The 21285-nt window shown below is 46.4% G+C and overlaps 1 protein-coding gene across 1 annotated transcript in view; it reads right to left on the bottom strand.

Moving 5' to 3' along the window:
- Positions 1-7070: 7070 nt before the first annotated feature.
- The window catches only part of WNT3A (Wnt family member 3A), an 87424-nt gene continuing 73209 nt past the window's right edge, over positions 7071-21285 (bottom strand). Inside the window, exons 3-4 of the mRNA XM_075086101.1 lie at positions 11023-11288; positions 7071-8073 (exon numbers count right to left, since the gene is read on the bottom strand). Coding sequence (XP_074942202.1) covers positions 7594-8073; positions 11023-11288 — 746 coding nt within the window. The 3' untranslated portion in view covers positions 7071-7593. The remainder of the gene's footprint in view (positions 8074-11022; positions 11289-21285) is intronic.

Genomic DNA, 21285 nt, shown 5'->3' with positions numbered 1-21285 from the left:
GGCTGAGCTGCAGTCAGCTGGGGACAGGCGGTGGGCAGTGGGGCAACCAGGTCTGGAGGAACATGCACCAGTGGGAACAAGGGTTCTCAGTGGGAAGGTTTTCCTCACATACAGGAGGAATTTTGGAGGTTTTGGGAGCCTGCCTTGGGAAGACTCATGCCTCTTGTTTTTCTAAGTGGTAGCAGCAGGTGGCAAGTGCATGTTGGGAAGGAGCCCTGACAAGATGGTGGCTTCCCTCAAAAACATGGGTGATACTCAGCTGCTTGCTAGCCTATGTCTGTGCCTTCAGGGTTTTTGGTGGAGTGGAATGAGCGGTGAGAAATAAATAAATACTAATAAATAAGAAGAAACTTGGAAAAGAAAGGAAAATGAGGAAGGCAGCTCCTCACACCTTCCCCACTCTCCACATCCACACAGGGCTGTCCAAGACCTCCCTTGGTCCACAAAACATGTAAGAAAAGCAAGGTCTACAGAAGAGGAGACCAAGTCACATGGAAAAGACCCTTGTGACTGTTGTGCTTCAGGAGCTTTCTCTGTCTGGATGGTATTCACATAACAGCAGGATTTTGCCTGTAGATGACTTGGTGGGACTTGTCCATTTTCATTATGTGTTAACCAATATAAAGAGCAGAGGTGCTCCCTTGGGGTCAAACCCATTGCATACCAGTCAGTAAAGTGGATTCAAATAATTATACTTACAGAATAGGTCCACCCTCTGCTTCCTTTGACACACTTGTTAGTCTGGCATTATGGAAAGATGCCTCCTGATTTATATCACTTTAAGTGAGAGCAGAACTGAGCTCATGCTGTTTTCGATCTTAAAGACACGAGATTTAGGCATCTGGAGTGGAGTCCAGCTCATAGGTTAAGACACACACTTGTAGATGTCCAAAAGCAGGTGGCTCCATGTGAGTTAGACATCTAAACACCCATATCTGAAGGAGATCTAGTCAGCACAGTCAGCAGGGCCCAGAGAGTGGTTCAGCTCACCCTACAGTGGACACCTACAATTGGCCGTCTGAATTGTTCTGTAGCCTCCACTGCCTATTGACTATGAGCTCAACTGAGTTGCTCACACACAGGCGTCTATTGCCATCTGAGATGCAGTTTGTGAAGCATCTGCATGGAACTGGCAGATACACCATGGGTCTTAAGGGAAGCCCACACTCTTCCAGAGCAGCTGCTAGAAGCCAGTGGGCTACCCTGGAGCATCCTAAATGGCTCTAGACACCTATCTTCAATAATTCAGTTCAGCCCTAGATGCTATGTTTAGGCAAATGGAGACCACCACTGGGCTTGTATGGGAGTTGAAGCACCTAGTTCACATGTAGATACCTGCATTTAAACATCTCACTTTGTATTATTCTGAATTCCACCCCAGGTACCATTGCCTGGGGGTTAACTGCTGGCCTCTCCTTTGTGCTTGAGAAAATTTCCCCCTCCAAGGTGGAAATGTACCAAACACACCTCCAGAAACTGCAGCAAAGTTGGAGCAGAATGACTTGCCCAAGTCCATGCAGACACTAGAATTGTCAGAAGTGAGGACTAAACATGTCTTTCTCAAAATGGAGGCCATAGGAGCCTCCATTTCCCAGCAAACAGGAGCATCTGCACCCCACAGCAGTTGACAGAGGGCCAAGGCAGGGTGGTTCTGTCCCCTTGCTGAGTAGTGACGTACTGCAGATTGGTAGCTATTGTTGGGGCACACAAGACAGGGCAGGAAACATCAGCATGGAGGGGGACTAAGCCATGAAGAAAACAATTCAGCAAAAAGCAAGCCAGATCCCACTGCTGCTGCCCAGTGAGAGAGGAGGAATCTAGAAAATAGAATCTCCTGTATGAAGCCCCCATTATAACAGCCAAGGTTTAGCTTGGAGGGAGGTAGAAAGTAGCAGACATACAGCTATGAAGAAGAATCACAGAATCACAGAATGTTTGGGATTGGAAGGGACCTCTGGAGATCATCTTGTCCACCCCCCCTGCTTGAGCAGGGACACCTAGAGAAGGGCTAGGACCTCCTCCTACACAGCCTACCTCCTCTCCCATCATCTAACGCTCTCTCTACAGCTTCTCATCCAAACAGCTGCTTGTGCACACAACGGACAGATCTGAGCGAGCATCCCACTCCCTTGCTACACCACTGGTGGCAGAGTGCTGCCTTCTCAGCAGCTTTAGCTCTGGAGCAGGTCTCTGGAAGAGCTGGCGGTCATTTTCCTATGGGCGACCTATTTAACCAGGTGCAATGGCTGGTGTCTGCAGGGCAGTTTGATCTGGTGCCTTTTCATGGCCCTGTTTTATCTTCCTGAATCATATTGTTAAGGCATCAAGGGAAGCCTGGAGTAATTTCCATAGCACAGAACCCAGGACTGGATTCACAACTCCTAGCTCCTGCAGAGTGCTCATGCCGTAGGCCTGAATATCCCCAGGAACATCAAACCCCAGATTTTCAGCACTGAAATCTATCCTTGAAGCTGAAAAAAGTGACCCAAAACTCATAGTGTTTCTCCTGTATTTGAATTTAAGGATGGGGGCATGACAAGCATATGAACACACATGACGAATGTATTATAATCCATGGATATCTCTGTGGCAATATATCTGAATGCACTGAAAACACCAAAAATATTTTAGATAGAGTGGCAGAAGAAATTACTCTCTGAGGTTTGCTAATACAGAAATCCTGCAATGCTCAGCTAAGACTACAGCACTTTTGTCTGCAGAGCTGATGTGGTTGGTGCTGACTCAGCTATTTCTGTACCATATTGCGTTTTGTGGTGTGGTTGCCCCTGCAGTCCCCTCCCAAGATTAAATCCTGACTGCTTTCATTCTGCACATGAAGCTGCTTGTAAAGAGTGGAAACAGTTCTGGAGATTTCAAAATGCTTTGGAGAAGACTGTCAGTGCTGAGCACGACACTTAGCCAAAAGAGAGAGATCAGGAGCCAAGTAATGGAAAATTTCATGCATTTGCCTCCCCATGTTTTTCTTTTCTTTGAGAAAGAGAAGCCCCCAAATTCTAAAACTAAACCAAAACAAGAAAAAAAAAACTCCTAAACTTTTCATTTCTTTCATAGAAAGAAAAGAGATTAAGCCAAATTCACCCCTCACAGGTAACTCCACTGTCTTTAATGAGGTTGGATGTGGAACTGATGGGGCCTGTCAAACTCATCTGTTCAGCTAAAGGAAAGGTTGGATAGCAGCATGTAAGACGATTAAATTATGTTCCTTTTTTTTTTATTTTTATTTTTCACATCCGTGTTACTTGGTTGGATATCTTCTCCTTTTTCCCTGGTACTGCTAGACACATCCCTGGTACAAACCATCTGCCTGAGGACAAACCTCATCAGAAGGGAAGACTGAAGGGAAGGGGACCATGGATCATGGAGGCTGAGTTGGCCAGCTCCCGTTTGTGGAAATGAATGATCTTTTCCTTTTGACTATAGCTGCATTACCCAGCTCATCTGAGGTGGAGGGGAAGTTTTGACAGAAGACCGTTTCGAGACAAGTGCACAATTCAACTGCCTACACATATGCATTTCATGTTATTTTGGACACCCTACAGCCTCTGACATATCTGTCCAGGTTTAAGACTTGTGAGAGTCCTATGTCATTGAAGCAACAGCTGGATCCCAATATGATATTGTAGGGCACCTAAAATGTCACTAGGTGCTTATATTATTGAGTGAAACAAAGTCCCCTCCGTAAGGAAGACCCTACTGTTTTCACGGAAAAGGAGAATCTGAGGCACAAGAAGGCTCTGGGTTGTATTTAGACCATCTCCTACATGAGGCCCAATATAGGCATGATGAGGTATAGGGAAGGATGGCTCCTCACTCATCGTTGACTCAATCTTTCATACCAGTACAGTGGCAAACCTGACTAAAGACATCCAGTATAGGCAGTGGAGTGGGATCTTAGTTTTCCAGAGACAATTCCTGAATTCATGTGTATTAGAGAGCAATGGCCCAAGTCCCTTATCAAAGCCATGGGGTCAGATGCAGGCGTAGCATGTAAACTCAGCATGACTCCAGACCCCTAGCAGGCTCTTCCTCTTCCCTCCTCATGGGTGAGCAGAGTCAGACCCAGGACTAGGACCCTCATATGCATTTGGAGTGATTAACAGAATTCACGCAGGCATTTTTCATTGACTTTAGTAGCAGCTGCTCAACCCCTTACATTATATCATCACAGTGGATGACTAATTACATAATAAAACCGAACAAGTATGCATAGGCTTTGTTAAAAATCCCTTGAATGGGGTGGAAGTCCCCAACCACTGAGCTGTTTCAAGCCCGACCCCAGCTTTAATGGAAGGAGTACAACTTCCAGCCTATCTCGGTTGATGATCAGATTGTAGCTTCACCTCCTTGACTCATGGTGGACTTCACATCATCAGACTGTATCCATCTAAGAGCTCATCATCTAGTGTGAGCTTATCAGCTGAAGTTGGAGGAAAGACAGAAGTACACCCAAAGGGCAATTTACCAAACATAGCTTAGATACCATCCTAGGCTACAATGAATCACCTTCTGGACTTGTTTGTTTCTTGCCATTGATCCTAGCAGAAAACTAGATGAATAGCTTCGACTAGATGACATGGCCAGATGAAATAAATTCCACTGCTGCAGTCAAAATAGGTTCACCTTAAGAGGCAATTGCTCAGCAAATGCCTAGTTTGGGTTCCCCCCTCCACCATACTTCCCATAAAGCTTCATCTCTAGTGATGTTGGGCTTGGTTCTGGTGCAAAAGCAGAAAGAGTGGATGTTATGCTGTGGATGGGCTGGGGTCAGGGTCCAGTTCCCATACATGGAAGCCAAATCCTTCAACCCATTTCTTCACTGGTATGGTATAAAAGAAGGAGTTTGAAACCACCTTGCTTAAAAATATTAGGTTAATTAGTTGTGGGTGTGACCATGCTGAAGTCAATGGATTGACAGGGACCGTGACCTGCAATGATTTTCGTCTTCACTGTTGGGGCATCATTCACTGACAGAAGTACCTGTTGGGTTGTGTCTAACGTCTCTCACTGTAACTGCTAGCACTGCATCATATTAAATAAATCAGATGTGTCTTCCCTTGTCCCATCTTTTCCAATTCATCAATGTCTTCCACTGTATAGGTGGTTTTCTTCAATGTTTGCTTTCTTGTCAGCTTGTGTTTGAATATTGGTTATTGTGGCAGTTTCCCCTTCAGTGGCTTCCTTCTCTATTCGCCATAATGATCAGATTTTCCTTTTCTCCCAGACTCTGTTACAAAAATCAGGCATGCATCCATTAATTGGTCCATCTTTATCTCAGTTTTTAGTAATCTATTGCTTTCTACCAGTTGGTGTGTGGCCATCCATTGGGTGCGATGTTTACACATACGGATATGACTGGCTTTCTCTCAATTTTTTTCTTTGTCTCTCTTGATCTCTTCCTCTGTCCTTCCCTCCCTTCTGTGTCTCTGCCCTCATTTCATTGCCACTTTTTTTTGCAAAGCATTGATAGAAGTGCCTCCATCAATAGGCAAAGCTCGCTTGTGCCCTTGGGCACAGCCCTGAGACAAAGGGGTGATGCATAAACTGCAGCAGCCTAGGAGAAGTCCCAGGAGATGCCGTGACTCAGAGTCAACCCTTGGAGGCATCATTTCCTCCTGTTTTCTCTCTGATGGGATTAAGCTCTGTTCCCTGCCTCTTCTGCATACTCCCTCCTTTGGTTCCCGGGAATAAGCTGACATGCAGGGAGAAAAGAGCACTCTGATTTCTCTACATAGGTGTGAACTAGCCAACAGCCATGATTACATTGGCTTGAAAAGACTCTTGTGGGTCTCTGGGAGTTAGATCATGTCCCATTTCCCTTCCTGTAGTGAAGAGAAAGAGAAAATGCCAATCTATTGTCCTTTTCCCGAGATAGGAACCCAAAGGCATAGGTAAGGCAAAGAGGACATAGGACAAATGCATCTGAGGCTAAACAAGCTACGACTCCATGCTTGATTACCACTCATTTATGCCAGTGTCAACCAGGAATAACTCAAGCAGAGTTACAGTGCTGTAAATACCGAGGCGATGGGCTGAGATTCATGCCTGATACCCACGTGGCCGGAGGAAGCCCTGATACCCACGGAGGAGGTGAGAGTTGTCTCTGTAAACTGGCAATCCTGATCTGAAATCAGAAGTAGAGCAGCATGCAAAGATGGGGAGTCGGAGGTGAACAGCAGAGATGGGGCAGTGCTGCAAAGTTGGGATTTGGCTCTGTGTCCAAAATCGCCCAAAACTCTGGGCTGGTTAAGAGTCTGGGTTTTGTGCATTTTAATCTGTGCCACTTTTAGAGATGGGAATAGCTGTAGAAATTAGATGTGGAACAAAATTTGGCTCAAGTTTGAAACTGTTCCAGCTTGTGGGGGGTGGTGGTGGTGGGTTGGTTCGCCGTCCTGTAAATTAATGGGTGACAAGCAGTCCTTCAGAGTCCTGTTCCTGACAGACTTGTGGTCTAAGGGTTTTGCTAAGTGCCCAGGGGGAAGCCTGCATGAAGTGCAGAGAGCGGATGGACTAAGTGCACTTTCCACTGTTGGTGACGGTGTTCTCTAATGAGGTGGTGGGAGGGGTAAAACTTTCCCTTTCCTCCTCTACAGGAACAAGCTGGGATGCTGAGGAGCTGGATGTCCTATGCCCAGCAGCGAGTGTCCAGCCCCGGGACAATTGCTCTGCCCCGCACGTTTCTGTGGAAGGCTCGTTGGCTGAGCCACGTACTCAGCCACACCTGGAGCAACACCTCCCTTCGTGGGATTGTCTCCTCAATACACACACCGAGTCCTCTTCACTCCACATATCAGGCACTGACCTTTTCCGTACTGTGCACATCACCTGTGTGTGCATCTGCAGGAAACCATCAGTTGTTCTCTCTCTTTCTCGCCCTCTCCTTCTCCCTCCCTCCCTCTCTACAGGTGTCACTGAATCCTATGTCAAAACTGGCAGAAGCTACTATGCTAAGAAGTTCACGCGAACAGCCTGCCCACTCTACAGCTCTATTATATATTTGTAGACTTCTCTGGTTCCAGGGCAAAAGTAAAGGACTATTTGCATTTTTTTTAAAAAAAAAAATCATTAATTTATCTGCTTTTATTTCTTTTTCTGCTGTTGTTGTTGCTCATATTATACACAGAGTCTGGCCATTTGGGTATGTAGATAGATCTCAGAAAGCTTAGTGCTGCTGTCCAACACAGCCACTGCTGGGCTGAGGGAAAAGGAGATGTTTAGGAAGATGTAAGTCTTTCAAAGGACACTTAATCACACGAGTCACTTCAGGTGGGTGAGAGCAGAGCAAATCCATGCTTTTGCTGATGCTTTTCTTTCCAGCTCTGCGTTGTCAGCTGGTTGGAAAACCACTGTCTCCTACAGGAGGCATCATTGGGGCATAACTTGTGTGACTGCCAGATGTACCTCAGGATAGTCCAGAAGTCCTTAGACCTATTCTATCCAACCAGTTTTAGCCTTTTTTAAAGTTTTTATTCTTTTAATATCATAAAAGTAGACTTCTCTCATGTCTGCAACCTCAGAGGAAGTAGGCTCAAATCCATTTCTCCACTTGGAGCCCAGCGAAGGGCTTTGCCTGCTTTATTTGCACGTGTGGACATCGTAGACTCGTATGCATTCCTGGCAGCGAACGTAGCAGCACCAGTGGAAGATACAGTGACACTTCTCTTTCCGTTTCTCAGTCCTTGTGTTGTGCCCGCGGCCGCAGCACAAAAGGTCGCAACCATCAATCCCATGGGAAGTGACATTACAGATCCTGTCACGGGTCCCAAAGGAGCCTGTCTCAGGGTTGGGCTCACAAAAGTTTGGTGAGTTCTCATAGTAAACCAGGTCCTTCTCAGTTGGAGCCTTGAAGAAGTTGTATTTGGGCCTGAGGGTCTCAACCCAGCCACGGGATTCTCGATGTTTTTCCACCACCATTTCAGAAGCGCTATCGTACTTGTCTTTGAGGTAGTCACCGATGACCCTGAAGTCTGGCTGAGACCACCAGCAGGTCTTCACTTCACAGCTGCCTGAGAGGCCGTGACATTTGCACTTAAGATGCATGAGTTCAATAATAGACTGAAAAAGAGGAGAGGATAGGTGAAGAAGAAGGAACACATTAGCCTGTAAGCAAAACACATAATTCATTCTGCTATTTAGCCAGGATTTCCTAAAGAACTGCAGTGTTTTCATAGACATATTTACACACTTTTCAACAAAAATCACCTTATCCTCCAGTCAATGCCCTGCACAGGTGCTGGACCTGAGGCAGATAAAACCACTGCAAATTTATTATTTTCAGTGACTATCTCTGATTCCCACTCCAACTTTAAGCATCTACCAAGTGCTTTCACTAAGGGCTGAAGTGATTTCTGTGCATACCAGCTTCTACCTTATCGATGTCTATGGGTGAATATCGCAGTCCTGTCACCCAGGAACACAATTCAGACACATCTAGGTAACGTTTTTTCTAAACAACGTTTTTGTAACTGAAATACACAGCTATTCCATTGGAAATCAAAGAAATATGAAACATCCTAACGCTCTAGTCCAGAATCCCATCTTTTATGTGTGTTTTTGTTGAGCAAATAAGATTCTAACCTTGCTATGTTCAGAAACCTGAAAATAATATATTTTTATTTTTCAGCCAGGCTTCTGATTTTTCTAAAACCATTTAAAAGAAAAAATTATGAGTCCAACTTTTGATTTTAAAGGCTCACACTTTGACATAAAACACTCTCCTGGAGTAAATGGAAAGGTGATTATTGATCTCAGAAATTTGCTATTTGCTTTTATCTCTTATGAAATTAGGCTAAATGTTTCTAGAGGTGTTGCCCTCCAGTATACTGAGGTGGGAGACAGCCTTATGCAACTTACTTTGATAATCTGCAGTTTCAGACTGATCAGCAAATTTCCAGGTACGTGAACAGACTAGTGCCAGCCTGAGTCCAAAAGATTTGCCATGAATCAGCACCTTGGTGTTCACCAGGTGCTTTCCTGTGTTATTTACAGAGTATCACCCGCCGCAAAGGAGGTTGTAATTAGCGATGAGAGAGAACCGCAAAACGTTTGGTTCATATAATCACGCTGAACTTAATCAAAGCTTCTGGCATAGTGGTAGGGTTTGAGTTGGTATGGGAACTAATATGAAACATTGCCTATGGCTCAGGTTTAGCTGGAAACACTTGAGTATGGAGGCCTGGAAGAGCTACCCCATGAGTGCTGGCATGGTGAGAATGGAAAACACTAGTGCTTTATAAAACAGTAGGATTTCAGATAATGGTGACATCTGGTCTCTAATCTTTGACATCTGTAAAATGTCCAAAAACAACTCAGTGTCAAGTAACAAGACTTACAGTAAAAAGATGTCTGCAGGCCTATGACCGCAGAGATGTTTGCTCAAAGCTCAGTTTTTCCAAGGATTCTCACTTTAAGGCAAATCCCTCCTTTCCACTCTACCCAGCTTCCCCCACAGTCCTGTCTCATTATCTATCCTGGCAGATGCCACCAGCAATGCTTGCTGGATCCCTGGGATAATTTGGGCCAGTGCTGGAGGAAACCACTTTATTGCTTGTAGTCATCTATATTGCAGACAATTTTTGTTTCTGGTGGTATTTCATTTTGAAAGGTTGTAGTCCCTATTTCAGACCAGCTCTCCTGTGGTGTGAGGTGGAATAACTCCACCAGGATTTGACAGTGTCCACCTGAGGAGCTCACACCCATGTCCTAGCCTGCTGGAGGACAGCTGTTTCCTAGCACGGCATCACTGTGGTGGCTTTGCTATAGCTCACTGCACAGTCATATATTCTCCTAGACATGTGTAAGACCTTCTGCTGAGGGAAAAAGACCATACTAATCTCTTATGATTACAGGGAGATATCTTTCTTCCACTGAGGGATAAGCTATCTCAAGTTTACTACATGAGAAAAAATGCTGTTATCTCAGAGAAGCTGCGGCACGGTCTCCATTAGCAAGAGCTTTGTGGTTCAGTTTCACAAACTGTTTCCCATAGTTTACGTTCTTCTGGCATTTATGGGCTATTCTTTAGACGAAAAGGAAAGTGTCCTCTTACTGGGATCGTTCTACCTTATGGAAAAGATTCACTGTGTACGAGGCTGTCACTGTGGTGAGGGCAAGATTTTGAGCTTTCTGTCCCTTATACATTTTTCTCCATGACTGAAGTGAAAACAGATTAGATGGCTTTGGGGCATGCTCCAAGTTTAATCAGGAGGTACCAGTCACATTCCCTCCTATTTTCTTTAAATATTCCCTGGGAAATAGAACTGTGTTGAGAAGAGGGGTGGTGGGAAATGCTGTCCTGTTCTTCCCCACCCTCAAGCCTACAGAGCAGAGTGGCGATCCCAGGGGAATGGACTATTGCACTCAGGCTGGGATTCATTTGCCTAAACACAAGCATCTAATGCCATTTGTGAGCTCCAGGGGTGTCTAAGGCATCAGTCCCAAGATGGCAGAGGACCTGCAGGAGACACAGAGTCTTTCCCAGTAGCAGCCAAGGACAGGCTGGATACTTCAGGATATCTCAGCTAATACTAAAATGCATTTGCTTAAGCAGCTGTATCCTCCCTATAAACCCTGGTCCATTTCTTTTAACTTCAGATGTCTACAGTACAGACATCTCTGGCCGTACAGCTCACCTTCTTCCTACAGCAAATGGAGGGGAACAGGCACAGTGAAGGCATCATTAACGGAGCTATTTCAAACGTCTCCTTCAAGCTGGGATGAAATCCCATCCTAGACCTCTCTGTCTTGATCCATTCTGTATAAAAAAGGTCTGTCCAAGGTAGGCATTTACATCTGGGTGGGTGAATTTACTTACAGCTTTCATAGATAAGGTATATCAATCACCTCCCTGACAAGAAATATCATAGGGCAGGTATCATCGTTTCATGATGCAAAACTGCCCAGATTTATGTTTGGTTATTCCCATCAGTTCTGTCCCATTGTTCATTACTGCAGGTAAGAAAAGATTAAAGGGAGACCAAGAAAGGTGAAACTAAATGTCCTTACGGTCCTTCCAGCTTCGTTGTTGTGCCTGTTCATGGCTGACCGAGCATCTGGTCTGTTCTCTCGGGCATCTGCAAACTCCCGAGACACCATGCTCCCAAACTCCACGTCCTCGCTGCAGCCCCCCCATTTCCAGCCTTCCCCAGGAGAGCCTTTGTGGCGGGTGTCGCAGCCGCAGATGGTGGCCGAGCCCTCGGCGCAGGATCTGGTCACTGCGAAAGCCACTCCAGCAGAGGCAATGGCATGGACAAAGGCTGATTCCCTGGTAGCTGTGGAAGAGAGAAACCAGTGAATAGTGGCCAGTGAAGGGACCACGCATGGCTTTGATCAGCCCTGTGAACACCTTCTCTCGAGGGCATGGCAGAAGGCCAGGAAACTCTCCTCTTCCTTGTGGTCCAGCTTGGACCTATTCCAGAGACATTTTCTTATACTAGGAAATAAGCTCCTGTGTAGACAGGACCAGGCTTGAATCAAGGCCAGTGAGGTCAGCCAAGAAGTTTCGACTAAGGTCATCCTGAGGTCTTAGTATAGAGGCATGGCAAAAAGCAGTGCAAACTGCTGAGTTTCAGGGGGCATATAGAATATACTGCATGGTACTTTGCAGGCAATGCACCACGTTGCCATACCCTGAGCTGCAGTCTTGGCTTCAGGTGCACAGAATCTGGACTGTTCCCATAACAAGAAAAATGCAGGTCTACATTTAATGACAGCCTCCACCCTCAGTGGCGGGACCAGCACCAGGTAAAGCACCTCCTTCTTGACTGGGAGAGCTGCTGATGGCTGGAAGGTAGGAAAACGCCATGATGGCCAGATACTTCCCAATCCTCACTGTGTAAACTAAAATTGTCCTCACCCTCCATCCTGAGGCCACCTTCTTTTCCCTAGGCTCTCTAGTCAAGCTAGCTTACTTAGAGACTGCGTTCAATATATGGTGTGTTGCATCTATCCGAAGTTTTACTCACTTGCCTAATTAAGGCCCACGTTAAAGGGACTGGAAATAAGCTTTTCTCTTCTTCCCATTGCCTCAGGATGGTGGGTGGTATCAGCCAAAAGGTGCTATGGTTAGGGACTGAGGAGCCTTAGTCTTTGCGGAGACTTTCCTTCATAGCCTTTCATCCTAGCTGGAGCTGGGTTAGGAATGGTAGCTTAGCATTGGCCTGACTTTCCTGGATGCCAGTTCTTTTTCTACACTGTGCCAAAATGAAAACGAAATATTTCAAACTGCTTTGCAAATGGAAAATATACCAAAATATCATTTTTATTCCCCTCCCTGCAGTTTTGGTTTCATCATGGTTCTTCACTCACTAGAAATGACCTTGGAGTTCAATACTACACCTCAGAAAACACCACTGCAATGCTTTTTGGCTTCAGCAAAATGGCATTTTTATCAAGAACAGGGCTATTCTCAAACCCTTGAGGCCATTCTACAAAGACACGATTCTGATAACTGGCCTCCCTTGACCTCCTATACCATTCCCCACACCAGGTCACCTCGTGCCTATGAGATCAGTTAGCCCCGAAAGCGTGTTGTCTCTGACACCTTTCAGATGATTAGGCTAGGAGATTGTTGAAATATGAATAGATCCATAAAGGCAGAAGGTCAGGTTTTCAGTTGATGCAACTTCACCAGCTTCTACTGAGCGTTGCATCAGCTGATGAGGTGCCTACTCAAAACGGCTCAAACCTTCTCTGCACCATATTTTGCTGATCTGAGCATTCCCTGGGCATTTTGGCTTAATCTTTACTTTCTAGATGCTTCCAGGCTTTACTAATGCAAAGAGAGTTTAATATGCCAAGCCAAAAAGCCAACATGTTCTCGGGGAGAAATCAAAACTGCATGCTTGCAGAGCAGTCCCGGCTGGATTGAAGGCTTAAGCAAGAACTTGTGCAGCACTGCTTCGCTTTGGGAAGACTACCAAATACAACAATATGCAAATCAAATAATGTGCATGAACTTACAAGCCGAAGGTATGAGCAATGTCCTGGAACATGTTGTCAATACGCATGGTGAGGTTAGTAAGTCACCGAGGGCTAGAACCAAAAAAGGAAAATGCAGGAACCCTCAGTTCTACAATGTGATTTTGAAAAACCCTTGTTCAGCAACTGTCCAGCCTGGAGGATCCTAACTTCCTGCAAATGGTGACCACACAGTTCCTGAGCTGTGTGAAAGCTCAGCTTTTGAGCGTGAACAGGTAAGTCTAGTTCTAAAAGGGCTGCGGACTTGGCATCTTCCGCTTGCTTAAGCCGTGTGGGATCCAGAAACCAAATCTTGGGTTTGGAGAGCTTCGTATGGTGTCTGGACATTGATGACCAGCCCTGGGGTCTGTGAAAGTCAAAGGCTTCTCGTAGAAGCCAGTCAGATAAGCTGGTGGGATGAATGCCATTATCCTCTAGTAGGGTGGTAGAAGGTGTAGTGCCTGAACAGAGAATAGCTGACGCACCTTCTACCTCCTCCCATTGTGGCCTAACTAATCTTGAAACCTTTTGATATGCTGCTATACCATGAACAGGAGAGGAACATGATAAGTCTTTTTCTTCCCCTTTCTATCTGACACCTGTGGTGGCTAAAGCACGTTGCTTGGGTAGGTTAGCTCTCATCTCTTGGGAATCACCCCTTCCTCTGATCAGGAGGAGAGACCTGATCCAGGCCTTTGTCTGTCTGGGAAGGTGCTGTAGGTGCTGAACTGATGTTTGCAAAAGCCATGGAGATCCTGTGAGTCTTGCCATGCTGGGACTGAAAAGAAAGCATTTACAGCCATGATGTTTGTGCAGAAAACCTTCTACTGCATGGGTATAAGAGGGGTGGCCTTGGCTTAGGAGTCCACAGGTCGTGGATCCCACCTGGGCTTCAGCAGGAGCCATTAGCTCCGAACAGAGGTGATTCTCTGTGCATGCAGGTGTAGAGCTCGCCAAAATCCATGGACCTTCAGGCAACACAGCGCAGCCAGAGGGCGTGCAGAATTTCTGCATTTGCCAGGGCTTGGTCGCAGCTGAACAAGGAGTTACAGGATAGCTCTGGTTGTAGTTACCCTATCCTAAATCCCAGGCCTGTTACCTAAACTCTCTGCCGTTGCTAGCTCTTACTGAGACCCTACAGCTCCAGGAGGGTGTTGATAGCATTTGCCTTAAGAAGCACTGATTATTATACTCAGGTCTTCTCTTCCCAGAAAGAGCCCAATGCCTTTACAGCCTGTATCCGTCGTAATCACTCCCCTGCTTTTGAAATGCAGCCACCCCTGGGGTGGAGCGCAGCCACCACTTAACAGCACACAACAGGAAGCAAATAGCATTGTATCTGATCGTAACTACCTGGGGAATGTAGGCAGGCTGAGCAAAGAAGCTGAGATCTGGCCCCGGGCACTGAGGTTAGGAGTTTGTCTCTTGAGAAAGTTGCAGCCCATCTCTTAATGACTCCACGAAATTAGGGCACTGGGTTTACATCTCCTACCCCTAACTTAAGGCACCGAGTTCAATATTGACGCAAATGGAAGAGCGCCATCGCGTGAATCATGTCCTGTCACCTCCTAAGTTATAGGACTGTCCTCCGATTGCTAAGCAGACCTGACCCTGCTGAGCTCTGAAGAGCTCCCCGGGTTGTAGCCGGAGGCGGTGTGGCTGCAGGAATGGAGAAGGAGTGTATAGAGATACAGATAAGCAGAAGGAAAGCATGCACTTGTAATGGAAATGAGGGGTTATTAAGGTGCCATATAAAAATGCAAGAGACTTAGCAAAGATAACAGGAGAGTGCAGTATATTTGTCAGGTCACCTCATTTCTCTGGGTGGTTCTGGTAGCGGGAGACAAGCAGCTCGTTCTGACTTGAAGAGAGCTTCTGGAAAGTCATCTGGCAACAGAAGGTTAATAGGGACTAATACCTCATGGGGATGTTGACTTAAGAGCATTTTAACCACTTTGTTTTCAGTGCAGCACAAGGTCACCAAAGCTCTGGCTTCAGCTTGTTTAATTCCTGCCTGCTCCTGGGTTCCCCTGCAGGGCTTAGAGACTTGGATGGCTGGTGCTTCAAGATACCCTGTTCTGGAGCCTTTTTGGGGCAGGCTGGCTATCGGTGAAAAAGGTGCTGAGACTTACAGAGGGTCTTTCAGGAGGCTTCGTAGCTGCCCCCTAATGCAGAGGTCTCCAAGTCACTGGTCACTTCTGGAAATTGTTCCCTAAGGAGCCCGGTCTGTGAAGTTGAGAGCCTGCCTGTCCTGTGCAGAGCACCTCTGACCACCCTGTCTCAGCAGCAGAAACATCTTGGGATGCAAAAGCACATGACCAAGCAATATCGATATGAGAATTCAGAGGCCTGAGGATGAAGCGATCTAAGATTTGATTACCTGCTTTCACAGGGCTTTTTAACATGACTTTGAGCAAATACTTCTGTCTGCCTGAGCTTCTGCTTCCTTATCCATACACCTGAGGACAATCCTACTTATCTCCTCAGGAGCCTGCAATGCTAAATTCAGTGATGTCTTCAGAACCACGGGCAGAAGGTGTAGGAGCTGAACAGAGGGTCATCCAAGTTGTGGGGTGAGGAAGGCAAATGAATAACCACACAAATATCTCAACTGTCTACTACATGAAACCTGCTCTTATGTGTTCTTCTGCCCAGACAGTGACTTATTTTCCCTGAATCTTTCTCTGAATGACTAACTGATTAACCCCAGGTCAGGTAGATATCCCAGATATGTGGAAGGAAGGACTGCGGTGATGAAGAAAGATGAACATAATGGTTTATTTTCGTCTTAAAAAGCTACAATCCCTTTTTGCCACCTTTGCACCTTAGTACTGAGCCCCGTTGTCCCCTCTTTTGACAGCCTAAATCTTTCCTCCCTCACCACATAGTGGCCTGGTGATGACAGCAGGTTTCTGGGACAGGGCAATGCAACACACCTTCAGATGTGTTGGGAGCTGAAGCTGCAAGTCCTATGTCCTGGCCCGCAGCTCAGGGAACTAGGTGGTGTCTTAGGAAGGGGACACTGCTGTTTCCACTGACTGCTCTTTAAAAGAAAGCAGTGAGATCTGGGTTCTGGACTGCACATCTTGCGAGGAAGGAAGCAGACCTTAGCACCTGGAGAACAGATAGCCAAGCAGTAGAGATGCACCCTGACCTAAGGGTTTTCCACTCAGCATGGCACTTTTCTAGATGGTCTTCCTGAAGGTGTGGAAACTCCTTTGCAAAGGGAACTTTGATGTCTTCAGACAGCTACTGACTCGGTTCTGTGGAGACAAATCTCCCGTGCCAACAACCTTTTACTGCCCAGGATCTTGTCACTATCTTTTTTGAAACATAGGCCTTGGAGTGAAACACTGACTTAAAGCCTTTTTGGGCTGGATAATGTATAAACAACATGGAAAAGAACAGAATTGTCCCATATTGCTCCTAGAGATGTATGACAGTGAAGGAAAGAGTACCCACATCTTAGCCACCTTGTCCCAGCCATCATTAGCATGTCTACTCTTGAGTAGAAGATCCTACTCCCCATTCCACCCTTGGAAAGACATTGCAATGGTGTGGCTGCAAGCTTTGAATTTCTGACACCGCAGACTTCTTGAATGCTCTTGGGAGAGTCATTTAGCAAGCAGGGTAAGATGGAGGAAGTATCATATCTGCTTAGCAGGACTGCAGGGAGGAGACATACTGTTTTCTCTGAGCTTTGTTTTTCAAAGGTAAAAGGCAAGAGAAACCTACCTGTTGTGTCAGCTATTTCAGACACCCAGACACCCATCTCTGAGGGGCGGAAGGTGTAAAGTCTTTCCAACATTTGTCTGGTAGGGCATGTACCCAGGGAGTGTGAGAAAGGGTTTCAATTCTCCCCTTGGCTCGAGGGGATACAAACCCACAGCTGTCATGTTAGGATTTGCACAACAGTTGACATTACAGCGACTCTCGATTAAAAGGAAAAAAAAAATCTAAATAAACTCCAAGAACCAAGAAACTGGAAATAAAACTGGAGGCAAACCAGTGCTTCTGGTATTCTGAGCCAGCATAGCTGTGCCTTTTACACTGGGGGCCTGTCTAACAGCTCAGTTTCCCCCTGATTACTGTGTTCGGGGTCCTTCTTGCAGGTTAGACATCATGGGGATTGCAGGGAGGGAAGGCATTTTCCAATGGAGGAAGATGGTGAGGAATTTGTGAAATGAGCTTTAAGAGTTCTGGAAGCCCAGTCTTTGTCTCAGGTGAGGTGAATTTTGTTTTCAACTGTAGTACGAAGAGGACTACCCAGCTGCTAGCAGCACACTGTGGTTTCCTCCTTGGATCCATCAACAGAGCCGCCTTACCTAGATGCGGGAGGAGAGCTGTGATGTTCCCTTGTGGGGGGGGGTCACCCATAAACATCTCCATAGTGAAAGCACAACCAGAAGGGCTTGCATGAAGGGTCATACTGCACCACTTTAGATGAAAAAGAAGGATGCCAGAAAAGATTAATATGCCAGAAAAAAATCGATTAAATGTTTCTCACCATGGATGCAGGAGCTGAAGCACTGATGGTGTAAAAGTCAGTGCCTGCTCCTGATTTGCGACTACAGTGAAGCCAAGGCTGGAGGAAGGCCTCAGCTCTGAAGGGTACGTCTCAGTGCTACCTTAGGCCAAAGCCCTGTCAGTTGTTAAGCAGATGGTGACTCCCAGAAGAAGCGAGTTTCTTCAGGCTCACACTGATAGCCTTGCAGGCACAGCTACTTTCTGAGTAGAAGTGAAATCCAGTGGGACTGGTGAGTCAGAGCTCACAGGAGCTGCAGAATGTACGCAGACTTCAGTATTGGCTTATACTAACATGAATGGCATTGCCTGCTGGCCCTGAAATCAGTGTGTGGGGTAAGCAAGGATCACCTGCAGCAATACAGTCTTGCTCGTCCCAGATACCAGCAGAAGATACTCTAGTCCCTCAGCCCAGCTGGCCTCAGTGCTAAACTCACCAACCAGCAGATCCCTCAGAGCCAAGAAGCGAGGGTTCAGGACATGAGGATGATGCTCTTTGCACTAAAGGGGGCTTATAAGAAAGATGGGGACAGAATTTTTAGTAGGGCCTGTTGTGATAGGACAAGGAGTAATGGTTTTAAACTAAAAGAGTGTAGATACAGACTAGATATAAGGAAGAATTTTTTATGGTGAGGGTGGTGAAACCCTGGCCCAGGTTGCCCAGAGAGGTGGTCGATGCCCCATCCCTGGAAACACCCAAGGCCAGGCTGGCCGGGGCTCTCAGCAACCTGATGTGGTTGCAGATGCCCCTGCTCACGGCAGGGGGCTGGACTGGATGGCCTTGAAAGGTCCCTTCTCACCCAAACCATCCTATGATACTATGGTTCCAAAAAATGAAGGGTCACATCTCAGAGCACAGGACGTATTTTTCCCCAGGGAAAATGGGGGAAAAAATGTTAAAAGGCTTTTTTTTTAATGATCACAAAGAAGCAAATCATTTGCCAATCAGAACTATTAAATACTGGCATGGCACCAGGTGAAGACGGAGAACAGGGAACGCCTTGGCACACGCCAGCTGACAGATCCATCCGTGCTGCAGAGACAGTGCCCAAGCGCTGGAGGGGAACAAGCGTCATTCCCATCATAGAGGAGGAAGAGGAGGAGGATCACAGAGATGTCACGGCTGCTCTGAGCCTGACATTGCTTGTGGGGAAAATACTGGGAACGTTGGAAACAAAATATTGGCTCTTGCGGCCTTGGAGGCAGGCGAGCTTCAGTTTCACCACATTCCTCTCGATTGTAGCAATAAAGGATCCCTTCTCAGATAAATCAACTGAAAGTGTTTTACATAAGCTGTCTGGCTCAGCCTCAAGCTTTCTTCAGCTCCTCTTCAGAGAGGCCCCTGTTTCCAGTGTTCATATTTCCCCTGACACATCCTCACCAACCTCAGCATGTTGGTCTCCTGCAAGAGCATCTCCTGGCCTGGCATGGAAGGCTCTTCAGTTACCCTCTTACCCCTTAAAAGGGGATCCTTGTACCATGCTTGCTGTTTGCTTTCAAAGATACACCTTGTACCCATTAGGAAGGGTGGAGAGGAGCAAATTGTGGCCGTGGATGTGCTCAACACAGGGAGTATAAAAGAAGGGGACAAGTCAGGCTTCCCGGTGGGAGAGTGGATCATTCCACAGAGCACATTCCCAAATTCAACAGAACATGCTGTATTCACACTAGGTACATTGGAACATGCTTTCCAAAGTCCAAGCTTTAGGAAGAGATCCTGAGCTTCTTTAAAGCTTTCATTTCTTGTTTCACTCCCAAGTCTAAACACCAAGTAGCCAAGTGCCCTCACCCTGATTTTCTGCTCAATCACAGCAGCATCAGTCAGGAAGTCCTTGTCATTACTCTGAGAAGACTCTGGAGGCTGTGGGCAGGTCAGAGCCCAGTGACCGTCTCAGCCAGTGGGCTTCAAATGCTGCACAAAGTCCCCCTCTGGACACGAGTGACTCCAAAACTCTGCCTCAGTTTCCCCGATTGCAAAAATAGACAAAATTAATATATTACAGCACATAAAAATTCACTCATAAATTCACTCAAATGGTGTTCACTGTTGACTGACACCACAGACCACATCTGGCATATTGTCCATACAGGACAGAGACAAAAATCTCAACTTACACTCTCTAGCCTGAACTTTGTGCATCTTTTCAGCCACAACAGCAACATTACAGATGAAAGGGGCAAAAGAGAGGACTCTTCTCCTATCCCAGTACTGCATGATGCTTGATTGCACTAGGAGTGATGCATATGCTTGGCTCACTCTTTTTCTATAGGGTCTTCCATGAGAACATCAGTACCTCAAGGTGTCTCTGTGCTGAGCTGTGTGGACATGGCTACTTTCTTATCAGCACCTCATCTGGGCTTGTAGGTCTTGGCAGTAGCCCCAGGACCTTCCAGAGCAGCTCTGCATTGCACAGAGAAGACATGTCTAGAGCTATATAAACCCCCATCAACCTTCTCCAGAAGAGCATGGTTACATGGGATCCTTTGGATGAGAGCAGAGCCTAAATGATTGCCTGGGATCCCTTGGATGCAGAAGGATCACTAAGTCCATTCCTCAAAGATCTGTTTGTAAGACTACAGCCTCAGTGTAGATTTACAGACTGACCTGAATGATTTGGAGCCATATACCAGTGAAACACAAACACCTGCTGCTGCCATTGTCTGGCATGTAGGCTTGTCTCAGGTCCTCTAGGCTTTAGCAGCATTTCCCAAATGCATTTATCTCCAAGTCTGGGGAAGCCTGCTTTGCAAAAACATCAGTCCTTGGGGGCTGCAGGTAATCGAGGTTTTCAGGTCTAACCCTGAAATGGGGTGGAGGTGGCTCCAAGAGCAGAAGCAGCTTTGGCGCACCCACACTGCAGCAAGTGATGCCAGCCAGGAGCTGCCCCGCAGATCCACGTCAGGCTCTGCGTGACACCGCAGCCTATGCCCTTTTTCATAGAGAGCCATGTCAACTCCATGCCCAGCTGATTCTGCACTTCTTCTCATCGAAATCCAGCTCCGGGGTTTGTTTGACTTTTTTATCCTTTTAAAAATCAGGCCCCAAAATGCAAAGACTTATGCAAATGTGAAGCATAATAACAAGAAGCTAACCACACTTTTGCATATCTTAAAGGAAAGGTTAGGTTTGGGTCCCATCTGTGTTTTGAACGAAGTTCTGATTGAGTTCTTGTTTCCTCTGAACCAGCATGCTAGTGTCAACACGTCCCTGGGAAGATGAAAGGCCCTAAAAAGACATTTGATCAGATTAGCTGTGAATCAGATCATTGGAGGGAAATTATTAAATGGGCAATTCCTGCCAGGGAACATGAAGGTGATACAGATAAGGGGGAATGTTGGATGGAAGAAGGTTGGGTTAACACAGCTTGTAAAGTCCTGAAGGCCAAGTTCCCCTAAAACATGTGAACACTTGGGTTTTTTTCCTTTTTCTTCCTTTTTTTAAAAAAAAACCCTTTTTTTCTACTGGTTGCATATGGTTATTACTGCACCCAGCACAACAGAGCTGCAGCCTCCAGTGCAGTGCTCGCGTTTCCAAACCTTTCAGGCTCTACCTGAAACAGGTAGAGCCAGATTGTCAGACACCGGAGCAGCCCGGGAGCCTTGTGCATGGCACTGGGAGCGGGGCCAGTGCTCTCTGCCACTGTCCGAGCCCTCGTCTGAGCTGAGGGTGGGTTGAGGGCTGGAATGCTCTCGCTAATTAGCTGCTGTCAAAATAACCCCAGGTGATCGCAGGTAACCAGACCCCCAAGATAGGCAAATCAGCAAGACGGTCTGGTATCAGTAACC

This window comes from Phalacrocorax aristotelis, chromosome 2 (genome assembly GCF_949628215.1).
Source record: "Phalacrocorax aristotelis chromosome 2, bGulAri2.1, whole genome shotgun sequence".
Classification (NCBI taxonomy): domain Eukaryota; kingdom Metazoa; phylum Chordata; class Aves; order Suliformes; family Phalacrocoracidae; genus Phalacrocorax; species Phalacrocorax aristotelis.
The sequence above is the reverse complement of the archived record's forward strand: the minus strand, read 5'-3'. Positions and strand labels throughout refer to the sequence as shown.